The following is a 23366-nucleotide window of genomic DNA, read 5'->3' as shown; positions in this document are numbered from 1 at the left end:
ATTTACAAAATATTGAAATAGTTGATATACCAAGAATAGAAGTATTCCATCAAAAATATAATTCTATATTTTAAAAAGCAATATTTATACTGCAAATCTTGTCATACTCGGGTCATTCACATCAGTAACACTCCTCCCAAAATGACATTTAAATTTTATTTATTTTTATATGTATCACAGAATAATAGATTTGGATAATTACAAATATCATCAAGTAGTCCACTGAATATTTAGTGTCAATTATTTTAATAATAACTGACACTTAAAAAAGAATTATTTAAAATACAATAAAAATTAACAAATACATATATTAACAATTATTCCTCGTGTTTTAAAGAACTGTGTAAAGAACATTGTAAATCGCAAATACACTGATGACGGAGCGTATCTACTAAAGAGTCCTTATAACTGGAATAAGTGTGTATAGGCCAATTGTTGAATGGATGTATGTAGTTGGTTCGTTGTTAGTACACACAGTTTTCCAGATAAGGTCCTGTATTATACATTCTTTGCATGCCGTGCATGTATTGTAGGCGGTGCTGCTCCATACTCTGCATATTAGAAGTTGGTGATGTAGGTGAAGAAATCATATTAAGACCGTGCATTGGCACGGGATGATTTGACGTAAACGGACTAGGTGTCATGTGACCGGTCATATGACTTGACATGTGATTAGCATTTGTTTGTTCAAATGTCATTGTTTGGTTGTCCATTGGTTGGTTTGAACCTCGGTAAAACTCTTCTGAATAACAGTCTGTTTTCAGTATTGGTCTATGATTATCAGGAAAAGCCATAGTAAAGAGTGCCTCTGGGTCACAAACGAATTTGTACACGTATCTTTCTCCTGCTACCTTCTGCATTATTCCTTTTTCATAGTAATAGCGCAGTGATCTGCTTAATTTATCATAATTCATAGCGGGTCTGTTTTTTTGTAACCCCCAACGTCTTGCAACCTGCAAAATGTCATTTTGAAATACCAGTACATATTATTTAATCATTTTTAAAAGACAGAATCATTAAATATTTCATATTTTGAAATGTTAAACATTCAAACTGAAAACGAACTAGGCAAGTGTACATTTGTTTGTAACAGAACATACATGTAAAAATCTCAGAAATCAAAATAATATTATATTTACCTCTTCTGGTTCTATAAGCTTGAATTCAAGCCCCCGTCCAGTCCAAGCGATGAAAGCAGAATTGGCGGGGTCGTCCAAGAGGGCGACTAAAAACTGCCAGAGCTGTAGTGACCCTCTCCTCTGGTAGGTGGGGGGCTGACCCTCTCTGTGAAATCGGTCAAAGTAGAAGTCCCTGTATAACTCTGCCTTTATATCCATACCTACAAATTAACAAAATTAAAAATGTTTACAAAACAAATGTTTTCCATAAACATTCCAAAACAAATATGTTTGTCACTATACATATATTCACAAATGAAAAAACAAGTCTTTCATTGCTCTTTGTTGTATCATCTTCTTTAAATAAACTCTTGTTTTTGTTGCTATTTAATGCAACTTTGGTTCCTCATTACTACTTCCGGTATATTGTTTGTAATCATGAACTTTGTCGACAAAATTTAAGTCGTTATCATTTAAGCTGCCTTGAGCAAAAGAAGAATTTTCAAACAAAGTTTCAGATTCAGAAATGTGATCTAGAGAGGGTGAGTGGCACTTTGTAACAGTTTACGGGATATGTTGTTAAGGAATTATAATTTTAATCATAACAAAGTTGTCCTCAGTCCAAATAAGAATAAACAGGAAAATATATGTCTTATCTCAACTTTATATTGAATGATTGATTGTGGATAAAATCTGTTAAAGAGTGGAATATTCTAGTTTATTACATTTTCAACAGTGAAATACTGTAATTTATCCTTGAAAAAAGTTATATTTTTGAAGGTGATATCTTTTAAAGTGAAAAATGTCAAAGTGCGGCAAAACTCGATAATTTCATTCCTTTCACGATGAGTGTTATAAAGCAAACATTCCCTGTTATAAAATAGCGATAGTAAATAAGGTCCTGACACAGACTAAAAGTGCCAAACGTCTTCAAATTCTTGTCAATATCTGTCTCATAAACCGTTCAACTATGACTTCATAGCCAACGACATTGTGTTACAAAATGAGATATCAAAGAAAATGTAATAAACAAAAAAATTCAACATTTTATAGTTGTATATGGAACTCGTGCAAATATGAAAGAAATCCTGTCTCGCTCGTGAAATAAATGCCATTTCCAAGGTACAAAATATAGAATATCCTTTACATATACATGTATATTTGAACAAAAAAAATGAATATCGACATCGATCGGTAGTTCCAATGAAAAAAACACAAAGATATAGACTGACAGAGAGGCGGACAAATACCCTATAGCTAGAAATTTGGCACTCTGATCAGTCCCTCTGTAGTTACTGACGACTGATTGATAAAGACAAGTACATGTATTACCTTATTTGTTACGAGTTTTAATTTGAGGCATACTTCTGCTTTCGAAAGACTTAGTGTTGTGTAACACATTTACTATATCCTGTTCTCATAAGAAATGGAAAAAAAAAATAAAATACTGTGGTAAGTTTATTCATTTTAATGAGTAAAATATTTTGTTACACAAGGAAAAATTTCATTTTTGTGTGTTAAGTTACATTTTCTCGCGGCTTGCCATTTATCTCTTGGAACAAGAACCGATCGTCTGTTTTCATGGAAAATCTACGTCACATACAGACGACACCTTGTATCGTATTCTAAGTCTTCCAGCTCCAGCTCCCAGTACGATTAGCTAGTATCTTATAACAAAACCCTCACTAATACCAATCACTAGAAGACATACAAACGAAAATGAAAACTCTGTCAGATTAATTCACTCCCAAGATGGGCCAATTTTGGATTATATGTGATACAAACTTCTTGTAAGAGTACCCTTTGCCATTGATAACGCTAATTGGTTTCTTTGAAACTTTAGAAAAGGTAATTATACCCTCTAAACACGACTATTAAACCATTGTGATATCTGAAGCAAGACTTTGCAAGCAACATCGGGTGGCTGAAAACGTCAATTACGGTAAAAATCGCAAATTAAAAACCTAGTTTATGATATACTTGAATAATGATTAATCCCGTTTCAAATCAAGTACTGGCGCTTGAAAGGGTTTTATGTCTTTCCCAGAAAATGTAATTAATTCTCTGCTTGCTAAACTTGATCAAAAACTAGCTTTTATTGTTACTTTATGTTTAAAATATGTATTAGTTGTACCTATATTAGCCTTTTTTTTGCTGAATGAAATGATCTTTTTTCATTACATACGATATTTACAATAGCAGGAAGGAGAACAGGCTGTCGTCTGCTGTTCTTCGTTTCTAGGAATACTATTGAAGATTTTTTATTTATTTCCATCCTTGTCAATTCATCAGTCTGATTTTAATTATATTCGTTGAGAACACTGAATTCAATTATCTATCTGATATACACCGAACTCCAATAAAATCGGTCACTTATCTTTAATCCTATCTTGCCGTATGCAATAATACTACTCAGAAAATTTTCGTAATATGCAACGTTTTTCTCTAGCTTTAATAAACTGAATAATCTAGACCGATCATTCGTAACATTTTCTTTTTTTTTCTTCCATTTTCTTTTAAGCTTTAATCATAAATATCAAAAGTCTGCTAAATAACGTTACATTTTGCTCAAAAAAGAGGGCCTTAGCCACGACCAGTCAAATTACCTCTCTCTCTCTCTCTCTCTCTCTCTCTCTCTCTCTCTCTATATATATATATATATATATATATGAGAGAAAGATAGAGAGAAAGAGAGAGTCTAGAGTTAAAAATAATCAACACCCTAAAATCCCTATATTTGTGTATACATATTTTATCAACATATTTAACATGTTTAAGATGTCCTCAAATAATAAATAAACATTTCCCGAAGCTTGGCGCGCCTTATTTTTCAATAAAAATGCTTTGTCCACGCTTTTTCTGGTCAACCCTCGCCTCTCTCTCTCTCTATATATATACATATATATAAACAATTTAACAGCATTTTTGTAAATACTAGCCCATAGCTAGTATCGTAAGTGCACATTTTCTGGGAAACTCAATTTGTACTATAATTTTTAAAGATACACACAAATTGAATTAAAGATTATTAAATCCTTCAACTAATATCACTGTTCCGATTCAACTGGAAATATCTTTCATTAACATTTTTCTTTAAAAGTTATATAGTTCTTTGAGTTTATTAAGGCGTTGTATTACCAGAAAAATATAGAATAATTTCCTGAATAATAATTTGAAACGATCAGTGTCAGTTTCATAAAATAATGAAATATGAAGATAACGAACAGTAATTCTCAAAAGTCCAATAGAACAATACCAATTGAAATCAGAACAAACACGGACCTCTAAAAATATCAGGGGTGGGATCAGGTACCATGGAGGAGAGAGCATCCCCTGTCGACCTGTCACACCCGCCGTGTGCTCCTTGTCATGATTGGGAAAAAAACGGAAAAAAATCCGTCGACAATTAGGTGTGAAAATAATGGTTTTTGTATGAAAAACGTCAGTCAATTTTCAACCTAACAATAGATTGTATTTGCTAACAAGGTCATTGTATCGACCATAGAATTTGCGACATGTTGACTTTAAACGAAACTCTCGATAGCCTTGTATCATCAACTTATTTTTGTATCGTTTTAGAAATTGTTCCGTATCGAAATAACCGGGAGACATATACTCTATATACAGGTGATAATTGTATATTGCTGAATAAATGAGGGAAGTTGAAGCTATCACGTTTATCATAAAGTTTAGTTTTTAGTTTGCCATTAATGTCTTTCCCTAGTAAAATATATCCAAATTATAAAACAGATGTGTCAGACTCTGTGGTGTCTTTTATTTCGAGTTCAAGGGATAAATCGAATAAAGTTAGGAATGAAAATGAATATTGTTAATTGATAAAACGTCGTAGATATATCTAAATGTCGAATTGAAGGCCACAGGAAAAAACTCTTTTTCATGAAGATGTTTTTGAATAAATTGTGCTTCATGTGAATATAAAAACAGGTCTGCTAATAACATAGCGCAGTTAGTACCCAATGGGAATTTTAACAACTTGTCTCCAAAAACTACATAGATATTGTCAATCAGAAGCACCTTTTAATATCAACTTTAGAGTACTTGTGTGCAGAATCACAATATCAGAATGTTTTTAACAAAATAATTTTACAAATGACCATTGACAAGGTAAGTAAATTTACGAATTCCATTTTTATTGAAAAAACAGTTGCCCTGGTCTTTAAATTATCGTGGGGAATAGTTGTATAAAGTGTTGAAAAGTCTCAGGTTTTGATGCTAACGTTTTTGGTAACAATTTGTGATTTCAAATTTTCTAAAAGTTCCTTGGAGTTTTTTTTAATATCCAAATCTGATTAACACCACTTTTTGAATATATTGCTGTACAGTACTCCTGAAGTTTCTCCTTCACTGCAGTTAATATTTTGGTGAGGAGTAAAGGAAGAGGCTAGTGAAGTGGCGTTACCTTTCCACCTGTACCTTGGAAATATGTTTGACTTTTCCTGTTTTATCTTTACAAAGCTAACTTGTCACTCTACCATGAGAACATCATGACAATTTTCTTTGTCTTGTCAAGTCTTTCAATTTTTTTAATGCGTTTTATTTCAGTAAACTGCATATTAAAGTCGAATAAACCCTAAGTGTGTGACTTTCACAGAAACGTTTGCAAATTTGATACGTAAAAGTTGTGAAAGCCGTGTTGTAAATTTTCTTATACTGTTTCAAATTCTGTATTCAGTTTTTCAGCATTTCAGATAATAATATTATGAATATGTTTTTTTATGCATCAGCATTACCTCAGCAAATCTCAATTTTCTCTGATTTTTGGAAAGAAACTGATATAGCTTGTCGAATACATCGTGTTTCTTAATTATTGTGAAAAGATGGAAAATGCAACCGAGAATGGAACAACATTGAACGACACTGTGTTCATGACAAATGTATCACAAAGACTGTGACAGCGTCATTAAGCCAGTTCTTCGAGAAAATGAATTATGCATTTCCCTTTCATTGATTTACAGAACGATTATGATGCACAATGCAATGAGCTGACCTTTTTTGGAAAGGTTTTTAATCGGTTTTTTTCTGTTCTTCATATTGCACATTTCTTTTTCTCCATCATAACAAGATGAGAAGTATTACATCGAAAATAAGTTTGTTTTGACTGTTGAGGTTCAAATGAACTAATTTAATCACCAAATGAAAGCTTTGATTATAAAAGCTTGATTCGGGATTTGCGAACTGACTTTTCTCGGAGAAAACTTGATGAGATCACAGTGGTCAAGTAAATAAGGCGTAGGATCAGTCCTAAGACCGAGAAATAGCCTTGTTGATCCCCTTTAGAAGGCTGCATCTAGCAATGTAATTGAATTGAATTAGTTTTTAGGTGATATAAGGGACGTCTTGATTGAGTTCCCATGGACATAAGCGACAATTAAATTAGACCGAGAAATCAAAGATCAACTGTCTGCTTGTGCTTTGAATAACTAAATCACTTCTGCTCTTGGCTACTTGTAATTCCATATTGACAGAAGTAAATTTTTAAAATTTGATGATTATTTACCGGCACTCCGGGGAAATGCAAGATATAAAGTATATTTCAATAACTGAGGTATGAATTTATTATAGTAGTCCCTTTGAAGTTTTCCTACCTTCCCATCTTTCTCTGTGCTTTTCTCTGATGCGGTCTAAGTAAGTGGAATCTTCTTGGCAGAAAAACCTCATGGCATTCTGATATGGACAGGGAAACCCTACTGAAAAATAAAATATCATTTACACTACTAAAGTCCAAGCTTAGTAAATATTTTCATACTTTTTTCTCAGAAGTGCAAATTGATGAATCTCTTCCTGTACCTTCTTGAGGACTGCCATGTCTTATGTCTGGCCTTGTAAAGCCGTTACATGCTGGATATCGCTCCACTAAAAAGTCAAATCAGATCATCTTGATTGTAAATTGTTGATATATAATTAACCTTATCAAATAACTATTTTGTGAAAAAATTAAGTACACAATTGCTGTCCTTTCTGTTTTGTCATATTAGCAGAAAATTATTAAGTGAAATAAATAAAAGTATAAGAAAACTTACATCAATGTCTTTTGATGACTACAAATATTTCTATTCTGCTACAGTTCAATGTGTTATTAACAAAAAGGGGGGTGTCACAAAATTGTAAAGATTTCATGATACTTCTTCTGGAACAATGGTTGATTATTTTACCTCATTTCATAAAGACATTAACAAGGCACTGGTAATCTCAGTACTATTGATAGTCGTAAAAGAAGAAACTTTCAGGTGTGCTGAACAGATGCAAGAAGAAACAAGCCCAAAAACACATAAGAATCATCTCAGACAGTTACTTCATTGAACGGTTATTTCTTGGTAAGGTAATTGAATTCGATCAAAACATCCTTAATTGTGAAATATGAAATGTCACCTTTTCCCCAGAATATTTCATGGAAAGCATACATTTTCAAAACTGGAATACAAAATTTATATTTCTATATTCAGATTTCAACCACACATTTTTTTATCACTCAAAGATCTGAAAAATGTCTAGGATTTATGTCCTTATTTACTCGTTTCCAAATATGAGTCTGTAACCAGATCTTTTTCCCTAAAAAAATCGTTGATGTTAAGAAACGTATAGAGTTGTGTGTAATTACACAAATGACCTTTCTTAAAATATGATAAAGAAAACATACTCAAAGAAAACGAAGAAATGTCTATGAAAATACACTGCTTCTGGTAGTAAAAGTTTTTTTGTTGTTGGAAATTTAAACATTTTCCTATGTAAAAATTTGACCGCCTTTGTAACCCCACCCTTCCCCCGGGTGTCATAAGTTGAACAAACTTGAATCTACACTTTGTAAAAGAGCTTTCACAAAAGTATCCTTTTTTCTGATCCAGTATATCCTGAGAAAAAGGATTTTTCAAAGATGTCATTAAATTTTCAATAATTCTTAATTATCTCCCATTGAAGGAGGACGTGGCCCTTCATTTTAAAGTACTTAGATCCCCTTTATCCAAGAATCTTCATGGGAAGTTTGGTTGAAATGGGCCCATTGGTTCTGCATGGAGATGAAAAGGAAAATTAGAAAAGCTTGCAACGACACAGACGACGACAACGACAACAATATCGACAGACAACGGAAAATTTTCTAACAGAAATGCTCATTGGAGCCTTCACTTGAGCTAAAAAGGTATTTTTTATCATAATAACGAAATACAACGAAGTACTGAAGTAAATATCAAAATTCCTTAACGTACCGTTCGTTTCGAAACCTTGGTCTTTTGGTTCCTGTTTGATGGTCACGTGATGTGATGGGACGGTCGTCGTCTGTTGGTAGCTGTGATTTCGAGGGAATTGTCCCATGTCGTACGGTCGCTCTCGAAAGTCTTGTTTGAAAAATGGGTGTGCATAAGGCGAGGAAACAAACCGAGGGTAACCGGAGTGACTGTCAGATGACAGGAAGTTCTGTTCGGATTCTGAATGAGATCTCCGAAATTTGGAGTATCTATCAGAAAAAAAAATCAATTAAAAGTCTTTTAAAAAATTTCAATCTTTCAGAAATGTGATAAACATTCAGAACTAACCTACAAGTGCAAAATATAACTGCAAGTAGGAAGAACCTAAACAAAGACAATTTTGAACCAACAAGAAACCTGTTTTAAGAATAAAACAGCTGATATTAATGTCATTTTAATTTGTTTGATTAAAACAGTTTGTCAAGTTCCTTTGTATGATAATACTCGACTTATACAGAAGGAATATTTATCTTTGCATATTCCGTATGTCAGGGTAAAACCATTACCGATTTGTGTAGGGGTAGCTACAGGAATTTGCATTAGCCGTCATTGCATACGATGTATGGGGCGCCGTGAGCTCCTTCTCACACGTCAACGGTGACTGACTGTTGTCTTTACCGGAAGTACTAGAACTCAGAGAACTGCTAGGAGATGATGGTGGTTGACAAGGACTTCCGATGAATCGTTTGTCTGGGAAATCATACTTGGTTGTTTGTTTCTGTTGGTTTGTGAGGCAGTGCTTGTCACAGTTCATCATCTTTTCACATTTTGGCTTCGGATAAGGGCCTAGGAGGGTATATATATATATATATATATATATATATATATATATATATATATATATATATATATATATATATATATAAGCAAAAGTTTACATTTATTTACATTTAAAACTGAATCAGAATATAATTCTTAGTGTCAACATTTTGCCAAAATTATTGTGCATTTATTTTAACAATTATTCAAAACTTATTATAAAATAGATAGTTAGATTTTCAAATAATGATACATCAACACTGTCAAAATTTGTAAAACATCAAAGTAAAAACATTGCCATGAACACTTGTTATGTAAAACAAGCTGATCTGTTATCAGCTTTTAATGCCATATGGCTGAGTGATGCACTTGAAGGAGGAAAATACAAAACTATCTGTAAAATTTTACATCACAAAAACTGCCATAATTCATTCGACTCAAATCCACATAAAAATAAGACCCAAATCTATAAAGATGTTTAGAACAAATCAGGGTAATTAATTTCTGGCACGCAGGTATTTTTGAGGCACGGAATATTGGCAGTAATCTGTATGGAATATCTTGTCGTATACTCGATGAATAATACCTTGGCAATTTGCGTCTCCAAAAAGAGCAATCTTCCTAATTCTTTTCATTCTCGATAACAGTTATTGTCCCTTGATGAAAACATTCAAGAACTTTGCGTGTTTAGTCCTGGAGCACGATGATTAAATATCTGCATTACTTAAGGCAGACAATATGAAAACCCAACAATATCTGTGCATTAATAGACCAGTAATTTGGGAATTTAATTTCACGAAGGTATCTTCAGCCATCGGAGTTGACATTTGGTCAATTTATTGTCTTACAATAGATTTTAAAATCGACTGTAATCTTATCCAAAGATGCTGATCAAAGACAATGTTAAATATCCGTTCATACAAATTCCATTTGGTACAATTTGTTTAGTTTTAAATTCACATCATGTTTCTCTTTTTAACCATTATTTGATTGTTTTGCTTGGTGTTTTTAAAATGAAATTCTTCAGCCCTATCAATTTCTGATTCTGATTGTTGAACTTGAAATCTCTCTCTCTCTCTTTCTCTCTCTCTCTCTCTCTCTCTCTGTATATATATATATATATATATATATATATATATATATATATATATATATATATATATATATATATATATATATATATATATATATATATATATTCAAGTTCAACAATCAGAATCAGAAATTGATAGGGCTGAAGAATTTCATTTTAAAAACACCAGGCAAAACAATCAAATAATGGTTAAAAAGAGAAACATGATGTGAATTTTAAACTAACTAAGTAACTTAAGATTTTAAATGAAGGTATATTGGATAATATGTAAGACTGATGTGTTTCACCATTATGAGTATATTTGGGTGAAATAATTGTCAAATTTTTAATTGTTAATTAATTTAAATTGTAAATTATTTATGTTGTAGGACTCAGTCTTATGTTAATAATTTTTTATCTACTAGTCAATATGTAAACGATTTTAATCAATGTATTTCGAGTACTAGACTATTCAGTATGATTTGCAGTGTTTGTTTATATACACATCTAACTAAGTGATATCATGTATTTATTCTTTATTTTCAAGGAGTATAGATTCATTGATTTATTTGTTCACGAAAAGAAAAGAAGTTCCCTTTCACTTAAGTTCTTTTATGACTTGACGCCAGTTACTGACATATATCTGCACAATAATGAACAAGGCGATACTGTATACAATACAAGAGGTGATATTTATGGTGCCATTTCTAGAATAAACTGTAAATGATATTGCAAAAATTGTCATAAAAATGCAAGAAATGTGTTTGTCTGTCCACCTGCTTACAGCGAAGAGTGACGACATACACACTCCAATAGGACTAAATGAGAGCCCTGGAGACAAGCGATAATTGAGCGGACTCTGATTGACAGACACTTCAGAGGAGCTGGCTAGGCTGCTAAAGACCACCATCATTTGCCTTATTTGCTTTCTACTGCGAGTGAATAATTTATGGGACAGATCATATAGTTTCTGCCTGCGAGATTTTCTGAGGAAAGGAATACATCAAAACGATATTTGTCGATCCCAATGTTCGATCAAATAGGGCCTTTATTTGTACTCCAAGACATCAGACATTTATATTGTTGGTTTTTCTTTTCTTTTTGTAGATTTATATCATCAATTTTATGAGTAAGACCAATTTGAGGGTAACTTTTTTTTCAAAATGAATCTGAGCGAGAATATTGTTTTTATTTATTTTTTTTTTTTTAGAAAGAAGCACATATATTCATTTATTTAATTTTCGTGTACAATATTGTCTTCAGATTACAGCAGTTACTCATGTGTATCCTAGTAGAAATTTTTAAAACGGATTCGCGTGATGTTTGTCGATTACCGTAGTATAATAAGATCTAGCGAAGAAAAAATGTTCTTGGGAATAAAATTTGAAGATCTAAAACATTCATTGCATTTTGCCGATTTCATATGTGTATCATTTTAACACTCATTTACTTAAGGAAATGTGTACTCCACAAAATAATTTTTTCTTCAATATCTTTGGCACTCTTAATTCGTAAATTTCTTTTTAGTAAGTAAGTAAATATTTTATTATAGTGTATATACAAATACAATAGTAATTACAAAAGAAACAAATTTACATTACACCCGGCCAATTTGGCCTATATATATAATTATGTCACTTTAGCATATATAACATATTTTCTTTTACAAAAGAGATTAAATTAATTAATTGCATTTGTACATATATTTCTGTCTTACTGAAAAAAATAATTTCTTATACTATTTCTAAATACAATCTGTAAATAACCTTTAATCAACATTAAAAAATATTATTAGTTTTAATGGCTTGGACAATGGAATTTATCTAAATTATTTTTTTCATTTCAAGAAAAAAAGATTGCTTGGTATTCTATTCAATCTCAGAAATAAATCATCGTTAGAAATACAATTAGGATCATATATAATTATTTATACACTGAACTGTCTACGGATTTTTACGTTTTGTGTTCCGGTCATGACAAGGAGTGCACGGCGGGTGTGACCGGTCGGCAGGAGATGCTCACTCCTCCACGGCACCTGATCCCACCTCTAAATTTTGAGGTCCGTGTTTGCTCTGCTCCAAATTTGTATTGTTTCATTGGACTTTTGAGATTGAATACTGTTCGTTATCTTCATATTTCTTATAAAAGATATATAAACGTTACAAAAACAAAGACTGTAGTCTGAGTAATGGTCGGCAGTGGGGCGAGTGATCAGAATCGGATACACAAAGTTTCACAAAAATATGATGCAAAAAATCCGTTTTAGCAGCCTTTGTGTTTCTTCATCAGAAATTGTTCCAGCACACCGTGTCCACTGACCCAGGTGTTTCTCTCCCTCTCTCCAAACAGATGCTAGGGAGAGGCAATTATTGCACGTAAAACCTACTCACTCTAGAACGTACAGACCTAACCAACCCGCCTAACAGCGGCTAATAAAGACATGTGGCTTATGTGAAATTAGTCATGGAACTCGCCTTGATATTAAGAATGAATTTGATGTCAATTAATGCTTTATAGGTTTGTCAATTTTTTTGGAACTGTGAATTAATGATTTTACCAGTGTTTCTGTTGATATTATTTTTAACATTCCATTTGTATGATTTTTATGAGTAAAAACAGGAGAAAGGAAAAATAAAACCTGTTTATCTATACATTGCTTTTTATTAATAATATTTTAAACACTTCGATTAAATATCAAAATTCATTTGAAAAAAAAAATTAATTTGAATTTTTTTTTTTTGGAAAGCTGATAAATATGAGAAAATCCTTAAAAAGAAAAAGACCGAACTTACTGCAAATTTAACACAGAGTCGAAGGCCACTTTACTCATCTCTAGGGTGGTACGGCTATTGACACTTTCAGGGTATATTAACCCTGAGTGATATACCTACAGCGCGTGTTACAGTTGTTTAATGGAAGAGCAATAATTATTAGCAAACCGTATCGTGAACATGTGAGAACTGGAGAAAGTTTGTAGTTCATTCTATAGAACGTGAATACACCCTTCAACAGACAAACTTTAATTTTCTTCGTCATGGGATAGTTAATAGAAAAATTATAAATACTTTGGAAGCAACCGTTTCTTAAATGTTATAAGAATTCACATATTCTTGCCTGAAAACATTTTACAAACTTTACAAAACATAAAAAGATATTTTAAAAGTAAATGATAAGAAAAGTGTAAATTATAATCCAAAACTTTAAAAAAAAAAAAAAATTAAAAAAAAAAAAAAAAAACCTTTTGATAGCAATCGGTACTTCTAAATCTGTTTTGTTTTTTAATTGATATAATTGATCAATGAGAGTTATTGAATATAAAACAAACACTTATGGCTCCATCACATCTGTAATGGATATAATATTCACTTATCTTTATACAACAGGCACAAAACCAATACGGCGAGGTTACAGAATTACTCAGCAACCTCAGAATTTTAATCTGAGCAAACAAATTTAAAGACTATCATTCTGTGTCCATGATTTAGCAAGAGACCTGATGCCCTGGGTGTCAATGATACAGCCATTTATCAGCTTCTATTGCCCGTCCTAGGATGCCCACTGATAAATACCCTTATAACGACCCAAAACATATCATAGACGCTAGGGACCTCTGGAATATCCAGAGATTAAGGTATAAAGCTGGCATCGAAGTTATGAAAATAGTTATAAGTGGCTGATGGTTTTTACACTAGTTACCTGCCATTTGTCTCCTGTCCACCCGGGTCTTATTTGTGGAAGTCAGAGGTGATTATCGTGACATTATTGTGATTGACTAACAGACATGGACTTGTTTTCTTTTGTAAGATTAATTTCTCTAAAATGGCCGTCCCGAATTCTTGATGACGTATTCTTCTTCAGGACTTAATTAACAAATGTTTGACTCATAAAAACAATGATGAAAGCTAATATTTGTATATTTGAAGCAGCACTTTATTTATTTATTTATTTATTTATTTATTTATTTATTTATTTATTTTTTGGAAAATTATTAAAATCTGTAAGAATTACATTCCCAAAATAAAAATGAAGCAAACACAATTTTTAAAGGTGGGATAAATTGGGGGGAAAACGGAAGGACATTTTAATTCAAGTTTGAGATACTTAATTTAAAACTATGTGGTATTATACTGTGATACCCTGTGAAGATGATGATTTGTCACTATCCAGCCAGCGAAAGGTTGGGAGACTCAATTTTAACAGATATGTAAACAACACTCCACCCTAACAGAATTTCTGTGTAATCTTGTAATTTCTAAACGATTAAGCAGTTAACATGATAAAAAGTGGACAAGATTGATAACTGTTAGCTCGTTGGGTGGATTACTGAATTTATAAATTACTGGACAGTTACTAAATATACAAACGGCTACCACAAGTATGCCCTATCAATGTGTATAATATACCCGTCCGTGAAGTTCATTGTGTAAATCTAAGATAATTTGTAAAAACAACCAAAAAGTTGACAAATTCTTAATCTTGATTGGCTAATACATGGTATTTCTTTTTACCCCATTTCACAATTTTTAGTTGAAATTCTTTGACTGCATGCTGACGTAACTACATAAAAGTTAATTTTCTTTCACATGGCAAGTTATTTAAAACCCATCTGATAAAAAAAGTCTTATACTTTAAAAAATATTTATTCATAAAATCTTTTAATGGACTGAGCAACAGACAATGCCAATATATATCCTCTCCGTACAAATAGCCAAAGGTATATAAAGTTTTCCTTTAGCCGTAAATAAATACGGGTAAAGGAAAACACACATACACACAAAAGGCTTGAAAACTACTTAATAAATCTAACCGTTTTTATACATGCATTTTTATGCAATTATGCAAGTTGCGAAAATATGTCTTACAAAAAATATTCGATACCATTTAACATCCAATGCATATATATATATATATATATATATATATATATATATATATATATATATATATATATATATATATATATATATAGTGTCTATCTGTGCCTTGTAAATTAGTCTACGATGCAAACACATTTAGTATAACTGAATACTGGTGTGGCTTGTCTTATGTATGGATGAGACAAAGGATATCTTCCACTTAGAGTGAAGTTCAAAGGATACTTGTTGACCAAAATACTCAAATTGGAAAATATCTATAATTCATCTATGGGTAAAAATTATCGAATTTATAAAGAAACCGGAAAAATATCTTATGAAAATTTGCAATTTTGCTAGGCAGATTTATACTTAACGATTTTGAACCTCCCATTGAAACTGGGGGATGAATTGGTGCTTCCAGAAGGTTTGTACATTATGCCATCTTTTTAAAATTGGTGACGAGTCTCATTATGTTTATTGATGAACAGAAAAAGAAATAAAAGAAGCTATAATCTCATATACAGGCTAGATATAATTGAATGTAAACAACTCTTTTTAACATTAAACTGTACAGAACGGAAAATATTATGTAAATATCAGTTTATTGTCAAAAGAGTTATAGATAGAAATAATTTATTTGATTTACTATATGAAATTTGTATACTATTGCATAAACATGTACATTGTATTCTTCTTTTTATGAGCTTGTTGTTTTATATATATTATATGTTATATTTTTCTACCTCCCTCTACGTTGTATGTTTATACATTAATAAAAATAAAGACACTGTCATTGACTGAAATTGGTCAGGAAAACGAGTTATGTAGGTAATAGCTGACCTACCTGCAGTTCTGTCCCCTTTGTTGCCACCATTATATCCGGGCACGTATTGCTCGCCCTCGTCCGAGTGATTGGCTAAAACAACACAAAAAACGACCAATGAAAAAGTGCCCCTTTTTAAAGGCCATTTCAAAGAATTATTAAAATATTTTATTAAAAATGGTAACACGAGACAGTGACACGAGAATTGCTTGAAAGAAATTACAAGTATATGATGATAAAGAAAAAAAAGTAATTGAATATTGCCAACTAAAAAAAATTATTTTGGCTGAAATTATCAGTCAGCAAAAATATATCTCTCATAAAAGATACGAGAGCTGATCAAAAAGTTCCTGGACTGACGCAACAAAATTTTTCATGATTTTTATTTAAACAATATATACACATGTTTAACAAGCATACAAAATTTCATCGTAATATACCAAAACATAAAACAAATGAAATCAAAGGCTTTGAGACGCATCTTTACTAAATATCCTTCTGAAATAAATTTTTTGAATTTTTAGAATTGTAAAATTAGAGTTATTGTGTTACCATCATGGACCTGTAAAGAAACGATGGAAAGGAGCAGACTTTGTTTGCATGAGATTCAGAAAACTCCACCCTAAAGTTCCTAATATAGGCTTTTGGAATATATTTATTTAAAATGCACTTATATATGGGAAATAAGTTTGTACTGTTTAAAAATGCAGTTATTTTTTTTCAAAACGAACAGAGCTCTTTGTATAGATCCCACACTGCTTCAAAGACAACCGAAGCCTACAAACTTGCCCTGCAATCACAAGACTGGCCTTTTAAAGGACTATAAAAGATAACAGTAGTGTCAACGGCTTCTGAATATTGATTAAGGTTCGTATTAGAGGCATTAATGTCTCCAGCAATTAATGAACTCTGTTGAAAGAGTATCAGATGTTTTTATACTGTATTTTCACGAAGATATTGAAACTCGTTTTGAGATAATAATGGTCATTTTCAGTCCATATTTCATTTAAAAAAATATTTCACCCTATTACAATTGCATATTCATTTTTTCCTTCAAAAAACTATTTTTAAAATATCATTTGCATAGTTATATTGCCTGTTACAATCTTTACTTTGGGCTACAGCTGTTATTTTATTTTCATGTTTCATTTTGATTTTTTTTGTATTAAACCTATAATATTTATATCATATGTACGATTTTTTTAATTAATTGTAATATTTTTATGTCGTCAGTTGCAGAAATGCCAGATTATTTTTCACATAAATAATAACACACAATGTGTCAAAATGTAAAAATATGCAGAAGTAAAATAAGAAATACCTTCAGCTAACCAAGCTTCTTGCATCTGGCTAAGGTCTTGAAATAGCTCTGTAAAAATGTTTCAAAAGAATGTCGGTTGATTTTGCTTCTGGTTTCTGTCACGTTAATGTTATGAAAACAAATACTTTGAAGTATCACTGCTATAATACAGTTTGTTTCTTTAACATACATTATTATAGAGAAATAGTGACATTTGTATTTACATATAAAATATGCTGTGTAACTGAAGAAGTGCATCATGATTATATAATAAAGTGCAAAGCCATGCACATTATTTAAGGTCACACCCGGAAGCGCCTTTTAAGAGCCCATGTTGAAAATGTGTTGTAAATTTCATTTGCAATATCAGATCCCCACAAGACCAAATTAATACTAATTAGCATTGTCGCCTAATTTAGTCGGACCATTTAAACAGCTGCTCGCAAAGTAGACAAATCAAACAGTTAGAAAGATGCGCGAGAGACAGAGCGCGGCTGAATGAAATATTCATAAACTGTTAACACAAGCTATTTGCAAAGACTGCGGGAGGCTTAGGTCGAGATTGAGGGATGGAGAACAAGACCGAGCACCGATATCTGTCATAGCAACACAGTCTGCAATGCTGTCAACGCTACCCCTACTAGGCTTAAAAAAGGCTACTTCCGGATGTGTTCTTGATCACGTGAAATTAATTGAGAACTATATGAAAATCTTTAGTTTTATAAATTAGTTTTTCACTTAATCTTTTGTTTATTTTAACTGCTATTGTGAAAAAAAGTAAAATTATTCACGAACTGTTTATAACAGATTATATATATATATAGGTATATTATGTGTTTAAAGGAAACATAAATTACCATCATCGTAATCATTTAAGATTGTTAACCATATATAGATTATTTATTAAACTTAATTAACAGCACTGACTTGTTATATCCAAAATATAACAGTTCTGCATGGAGAAGGGGCATGAAACATTTTCACCTACCTTCTGAAACTTGAACTAGTTCGTTTTCCCCCTTTCTTTTCAGTTTCTTAATCTCTGAATTTTTATCCTTAGAGACGGTCTCTTCCCTTTTCTGAAAACAGAATTGACTATTTCTGAATTAATTTAAAACTGATTGAGGGTAAAAATCGGATATGAATTGTAATGGTTGTAGATGCCTCCTCTTTGTAAACTGTCTATTTTAAATCCATTATTATTTATTCTAAATAAGGACGAGCATCTAACTTAAGTTTATTGACCAAGCATGTTGATTACTTAATCTTATCAGGACAGCGGACAAAGGCATCAAAGTGAAAATTCTTCAAAGACAGAGAAAACACCCGTATGCTTCTCCCTTCAACTATACAGTCTTTAAATGTGCAGAAACACATGCGTTCTGTCCGCTAGTCTCACTGTTAGTCATTGTTCAGCTGAACATGAAAACGTATTTTACATGCGTCAAATCACTCTCAAAAACCTCTTGAAAGATGAGGACTGAAGGCACGTGCGACTTCCAGTTGCGCGAGACTTGAGCGCATGTGACCCGCAAATGTGAAAATATCCAATAATGAGACTGAGATAATGGAAACTATTGAATTGAGTTGTTACAACTACTAATTATCTGTCCCTGACGAGATTTCAAATTTCTGGACATAAAATGCACGTGATGGAATCGATCAAATCAAGAAAACCTGATGTTACAGCCGTCAGTATGTTTGTATGATTCCAGGTGTACTATAGCATTATTATTCTGTTTTATCGTAGAAACAAGCAGTTACACAGAAAGATTAACATTATAATGGACAGAATGATTCATTTCTTATTCTTTTATTTCTTTTCAAAGTAAATACCTGATAAAAATATACATGGAAACAAAATGAAAAATCCTTAAAACAAATAGTGATAGTGACCTTAGCTCCAGAAAGTGTACTGGATGTAATATCTAATCCAAAATTCACATTACAGTCAGGAATATTATAAAATATGAGCAAACAAGTTAAAATGACAAATAATTTTCAATTTGAAAATACTAATCGACATAAATTTGAAAGACATGAAAGGAAAAAAAAAACAACCAAACAAACAAAAACAGACAATCAGAATTTGAATTTTTGATAGACAATGTGCAAATAATTTTTTTTTTTATCTCCTTTATTTTATAGACTTAAATTAAAATCTTTTTATTTCAAAATACGTTAAAATCTTCTTTGCTCATCTTTACACAAGTCTTGTAACTTGATTCAATCATTTTTATTTCCTCAGTAAAATGAGTATATCAGTCAATAGTGAGAATTTATATTATTACTACTTATACTTAAGTTTTAAATTACATTCACTAAGGTTTTTAAACATTATTCTAGATTCAAAACACTTTAACGTTATAAACATTATGCTTATCTAATTTGAAGAAAAAATATTAAATATATATTTAAAATATTATTTAATAATCGTAATATCCGGTAATCTCTAACGGATTTCATTGGAATTAATATAAAAAAAATAAAAATAAAAATTTAAAAAACATAATCATACATACGGCAGTGGTGATGGTTGGGACTATTTGGTCTGTCTGCGGAGGGTTTTGAACATCAGTTTGTGGTGCGGATGGTGCATTTGTTTCACTCATCGCCCGAATCAACTTTAAGTCACATTTGAACGCTCTGTAAACCAGTTATGAATTAAAATGATTTGAATTTCAGATTTATCTTGTAATAAATACACTGAAATAATATTTTCCAATTTCCAAATCACACACAAAATCGGAATTCAGTCTAGTGAATTCAACAGAACGAAATAAAACGAAAAACTCTCCAGAAGACTAGAATAAGAGTTCTCAAAGACAGGAAATGGCGAGAAATTGGAATAACACTTCCACTCTCAAAACTGTTGCATACGAACCAGAATAAAAACAGAATTAAGAGCAATGAAAAAGTTTCAGTCTTCTAAGACGGTCGACCAGGAGAGAACAGACTGGATAAGTCGGACAAAGAAAGGTATTATCTTTGGGTATCTTTGTTACCTAGTAGATCACACCATCCGTGCTCTCCAGAGCTATTCTAACGACGTCTCATGTATTTTAGGAATGTAGCTTTCATCATTCAAAAGATGTACTGTTTACAAAGTGACTAATTGTTAACTTTGATGATTTAAAGAATTACAAAAAACTTTTATTATAACGTCTTATTATGGAAATAGTAATTAATTAAAGTGTGTGTGAAACATGATATAGCTAATATGAATAATTGTATTACAGTAAGATTGTGTTTGTGCACGTTATTTTTAGCACATATTAATCAGGTAAGCGTGCTAATGAATGTTTACTTATTTTTCATTAAATTGTTTATTTTTTAAATTTGTTTTAAACGTCTAAGTGTACATGTATGATTTCAATAGAATTTAGTCTATATTTTTACATATTCTTATTGATAATAAATGGTCCATGATTATTGTATTTCCTAAATTTATTCATTTTTATTTATTTATTTGTCTATTTATTTATTTATTTTCAGAAATGCTGATAACTGATTAACAGAAAAAGAATGATATTTTTCTTTCAAGATTAAATATATATTTTCCTTAAGTTCAGTAAATGCTAAAATGAAAAGGAAAACATTTATATTAATGATAACTGGGATATTTTGTATACAAAGAATTAATTTCCTGATGGACAATCTACATGGCTTGTTGAAAACTGTTGCAGTATACCTGAAAATATAGTGATTTTCAAGGAGTTTAAGAGAGCATCTGCGCCTTCCGATTAATTTATTGAATGGTCAACACTATGATTACAGTTGATATAACTTGACGAACAGTGCAAACAAATATTGTAGCTAAACTTGTCGATATTGAGTTAATTATCAGTTCACAATAAATGACTGAAAGAAAGAAAAATTCTTAATTGAACAATTTTGTTGTAATAAAAGCACAACAAAATTGAGGAAAAGTTATTTAAAATGCTAGTTAACAATCTTTTTTCGCAATTGCATTTCAGAAGTGAGTTTAAAAAAAATTCCTTTGTAACGTGACTTTTAAAACCATATAAGGCTTTCGTGTTTAATTACTTTTTTTCGTTATGAAATGAAAGGAAATACAACGTTTCTATTAGCTTTATTCCAACCTCATTTAGAACATTTGAAATCCCTAATTTTTCCAGAAATAAAATTGTACTTGATTTTTTTCGTACAATGCTACATATATCGTGGAATTTGATATTTTTTAAGAGTCTTCAAATATAAAAAAACGCAAATCTGTTTATTTATCGTACATATACAAATAAGGCCAGCTATTTAAAAATTATTTTCTTTTTGATAAATCCACATATCCTTATAAATTATCCCCCACCCCCGAAATCCAGTATACGTATATCTACGAGAAAAAAGATTTTCACTAAATGCCGAAAAAAAAATTAAAGTGGGGAATGCAATGAATTAATATTAAAAGTGCAAAATTTCAGTTTGCGTGCAGAGAGAGTTTTCTTACCTGTGTGATAGATTAAGAGACGATGTGGCTGATAGATAATTCCCCCCGATAATGCACATTCAATACAAAGTCATCCCAATGATTATCTTCGTAAACTTTAAGATACCTTAAAAACAGATCATTAACTTTGCCTTCTCCTTCTGAGGTCTCTGATTGGCTAGTTACTTCTAGATGCACGTGGGACGGGCCCCGATGCTTGTTATAACGAACCTGGCAATATCTTAACGGTGAGAGTAAATATTACACAGAGATTTTTAAGACTTCGCTTTAACGTCTTTTCCGTCGACCGGCATTAAACACTTTGTAACGTAATAGTTAGAAAGGCAGGTGATATGAAAACTACTTTTGCACAAAAACATCAGCTTTGCCTGAAAACTTCTTTTTCCTCTCTCGTTTTTTTCTTTTCCTGCATGCAGCATTCAACTGTCAATTTTGTAGCAATCAATAATTATTTTTATGAATACACTGTAATGAATGATAGGGATGCTTGCTAAAATATCACCCTTTCTAAATAGAATATTGGTTATAGCTAGCGGCAACATACGTCCCCTATGATGAAACTGCGCTGCTCATTTGTATTATCGAGTACTAAATTGCTCTGTTGTTTCTTTAGAATTAAAAGCAAACACTTCTACCTCTAATATTCTACTACTCATATTATACTAATTAATACAGATATCGCTTATACTAATTAATACAGCTATCGCTTATACTAATTAATACAGATATCGCTTATACTAATTAATACAGATATCGCGTTCAATTTTTTTTTTCAGGACACGAATGATGCTTTTGAATCTTTAATCTCTGAAGAAGAATCTACAAAATTTTAAGTGTTAAATACATGTATATCTTTAATTGAAGACATCTTTTCTCCGAGTTAATCATAGATATCATTTAAAACAAGATCATCTAGCTTTTTTATGTGGGGAATATTATGAAAAATTAACAGAAATCAAATCTTTAAAATTGCTTAAAAGCTTTTTAATAAAAACCAAATGTAATTGATACCACTCTAATGAAGGATAATAAAAATGTTCTTAAACTTTGTGATTAATTACTTTTTCAATGACAAAAATATTGAAACATTTGAACACAAGAGGTGCTATTGATAGAACTTATTTCGTTTGTAATTTTCATTTCCAATCATTTTCAAGGATTCTTACATATAAAAAGAAATTTAAAAAAAAAAAACAACGTACAACGAATGCAAAAAAGCCACCAACGTAGTCAGAAGACGCTTAGGACTACAAAGATTGGAAAAATAAATTCTTAAGAGTCAAAACAAAGATCGTAGTAATTAGTGCTCACTTAGGGGGGTTTGTGTGACAATTCCATGTTCTCGTCGGATCGTTTATAAGCAATCAAATGGTCCGGCCTTAGAAGTGAGAATTTCTCTGAGTGTTGCGTCAAGCTTTGTTTAGGTTGTAATATAAATTTGCTGGATAGGATACAGTTCAATTCTTTTGATGCTTAAATGAGATTCATCCGGTTTTTTGGACCCTCTCCTTGACATGTAAGCACATTATAAATCTTTTTAATGCATCTTCAAGCGTGTTCTCTCTTAATCATTAAGGTTCTATAGCTTCTTTATTCTATTATCTTACTCCAGTATACAATTAACCTGCGTCGTAATAGTTTGGTAAAAAATCTTCTCAGCATTCGTTTTCTATTAATTCCAGCCTGGACACCCTTTAAACAAGGTTTTAAG

General features: G+C 31.4%; 1 protein-coding gene across 1 annotated transcript; it reads right to left on the bottom strand.

Moving 5' to 3' along the window:
- Positions 1-455: 455 nt before the first annotated feature.
- LOC133191373 (ETS translocation variant 1-like) lies at positions 456-19834 on the bottom strand. Its single transcript, XM_061327129.1, has 10 exons — positions 19713-19834; positions 18179-18269; positions 17212-17259; positions 15912-15983; positions 8887-9166; positions 8342-8589; positions 6927-6992; positions 6725-6826; positions 1140-1339; positions 456-953 (listed from the first exon to the last, which is right to left on the bottom strand). The coding sequence occupies exons 1-10, from the start codon at positions 19800-19802 to the stop codon at positions 465-467; spliced, it is 1686 nt and encodes a 561-aa protein (XP_061183113.1). The 5' UTR covers positions 19803-19834; the 3' UTR covers positions 456-464.
- Positions 19835-23366: the final 3532 nt, after the last annotated feature.

The sequence above is a fragment of the Saccostrea echinata genome, unplaced genomic scaffold (assembly GCF_033153115.1).
Source record: "Saccostrea echinata isolate AGI-Se365-2 ecotype Australia unplaced genomic scaffold, CSIRO_AGI_Sech_v1 ptg000023l, whole genome shotgun sequence".
Lineage (NCBI taxonomy): Eukaryota > Metazoa > Mollusca > Bivalvia > Ostreida > Ostreidae > Saccostrea > Saccostrea echinata.
This window is presented reverse-complemented; position numbering and strand designations above follow the sequence as displayed.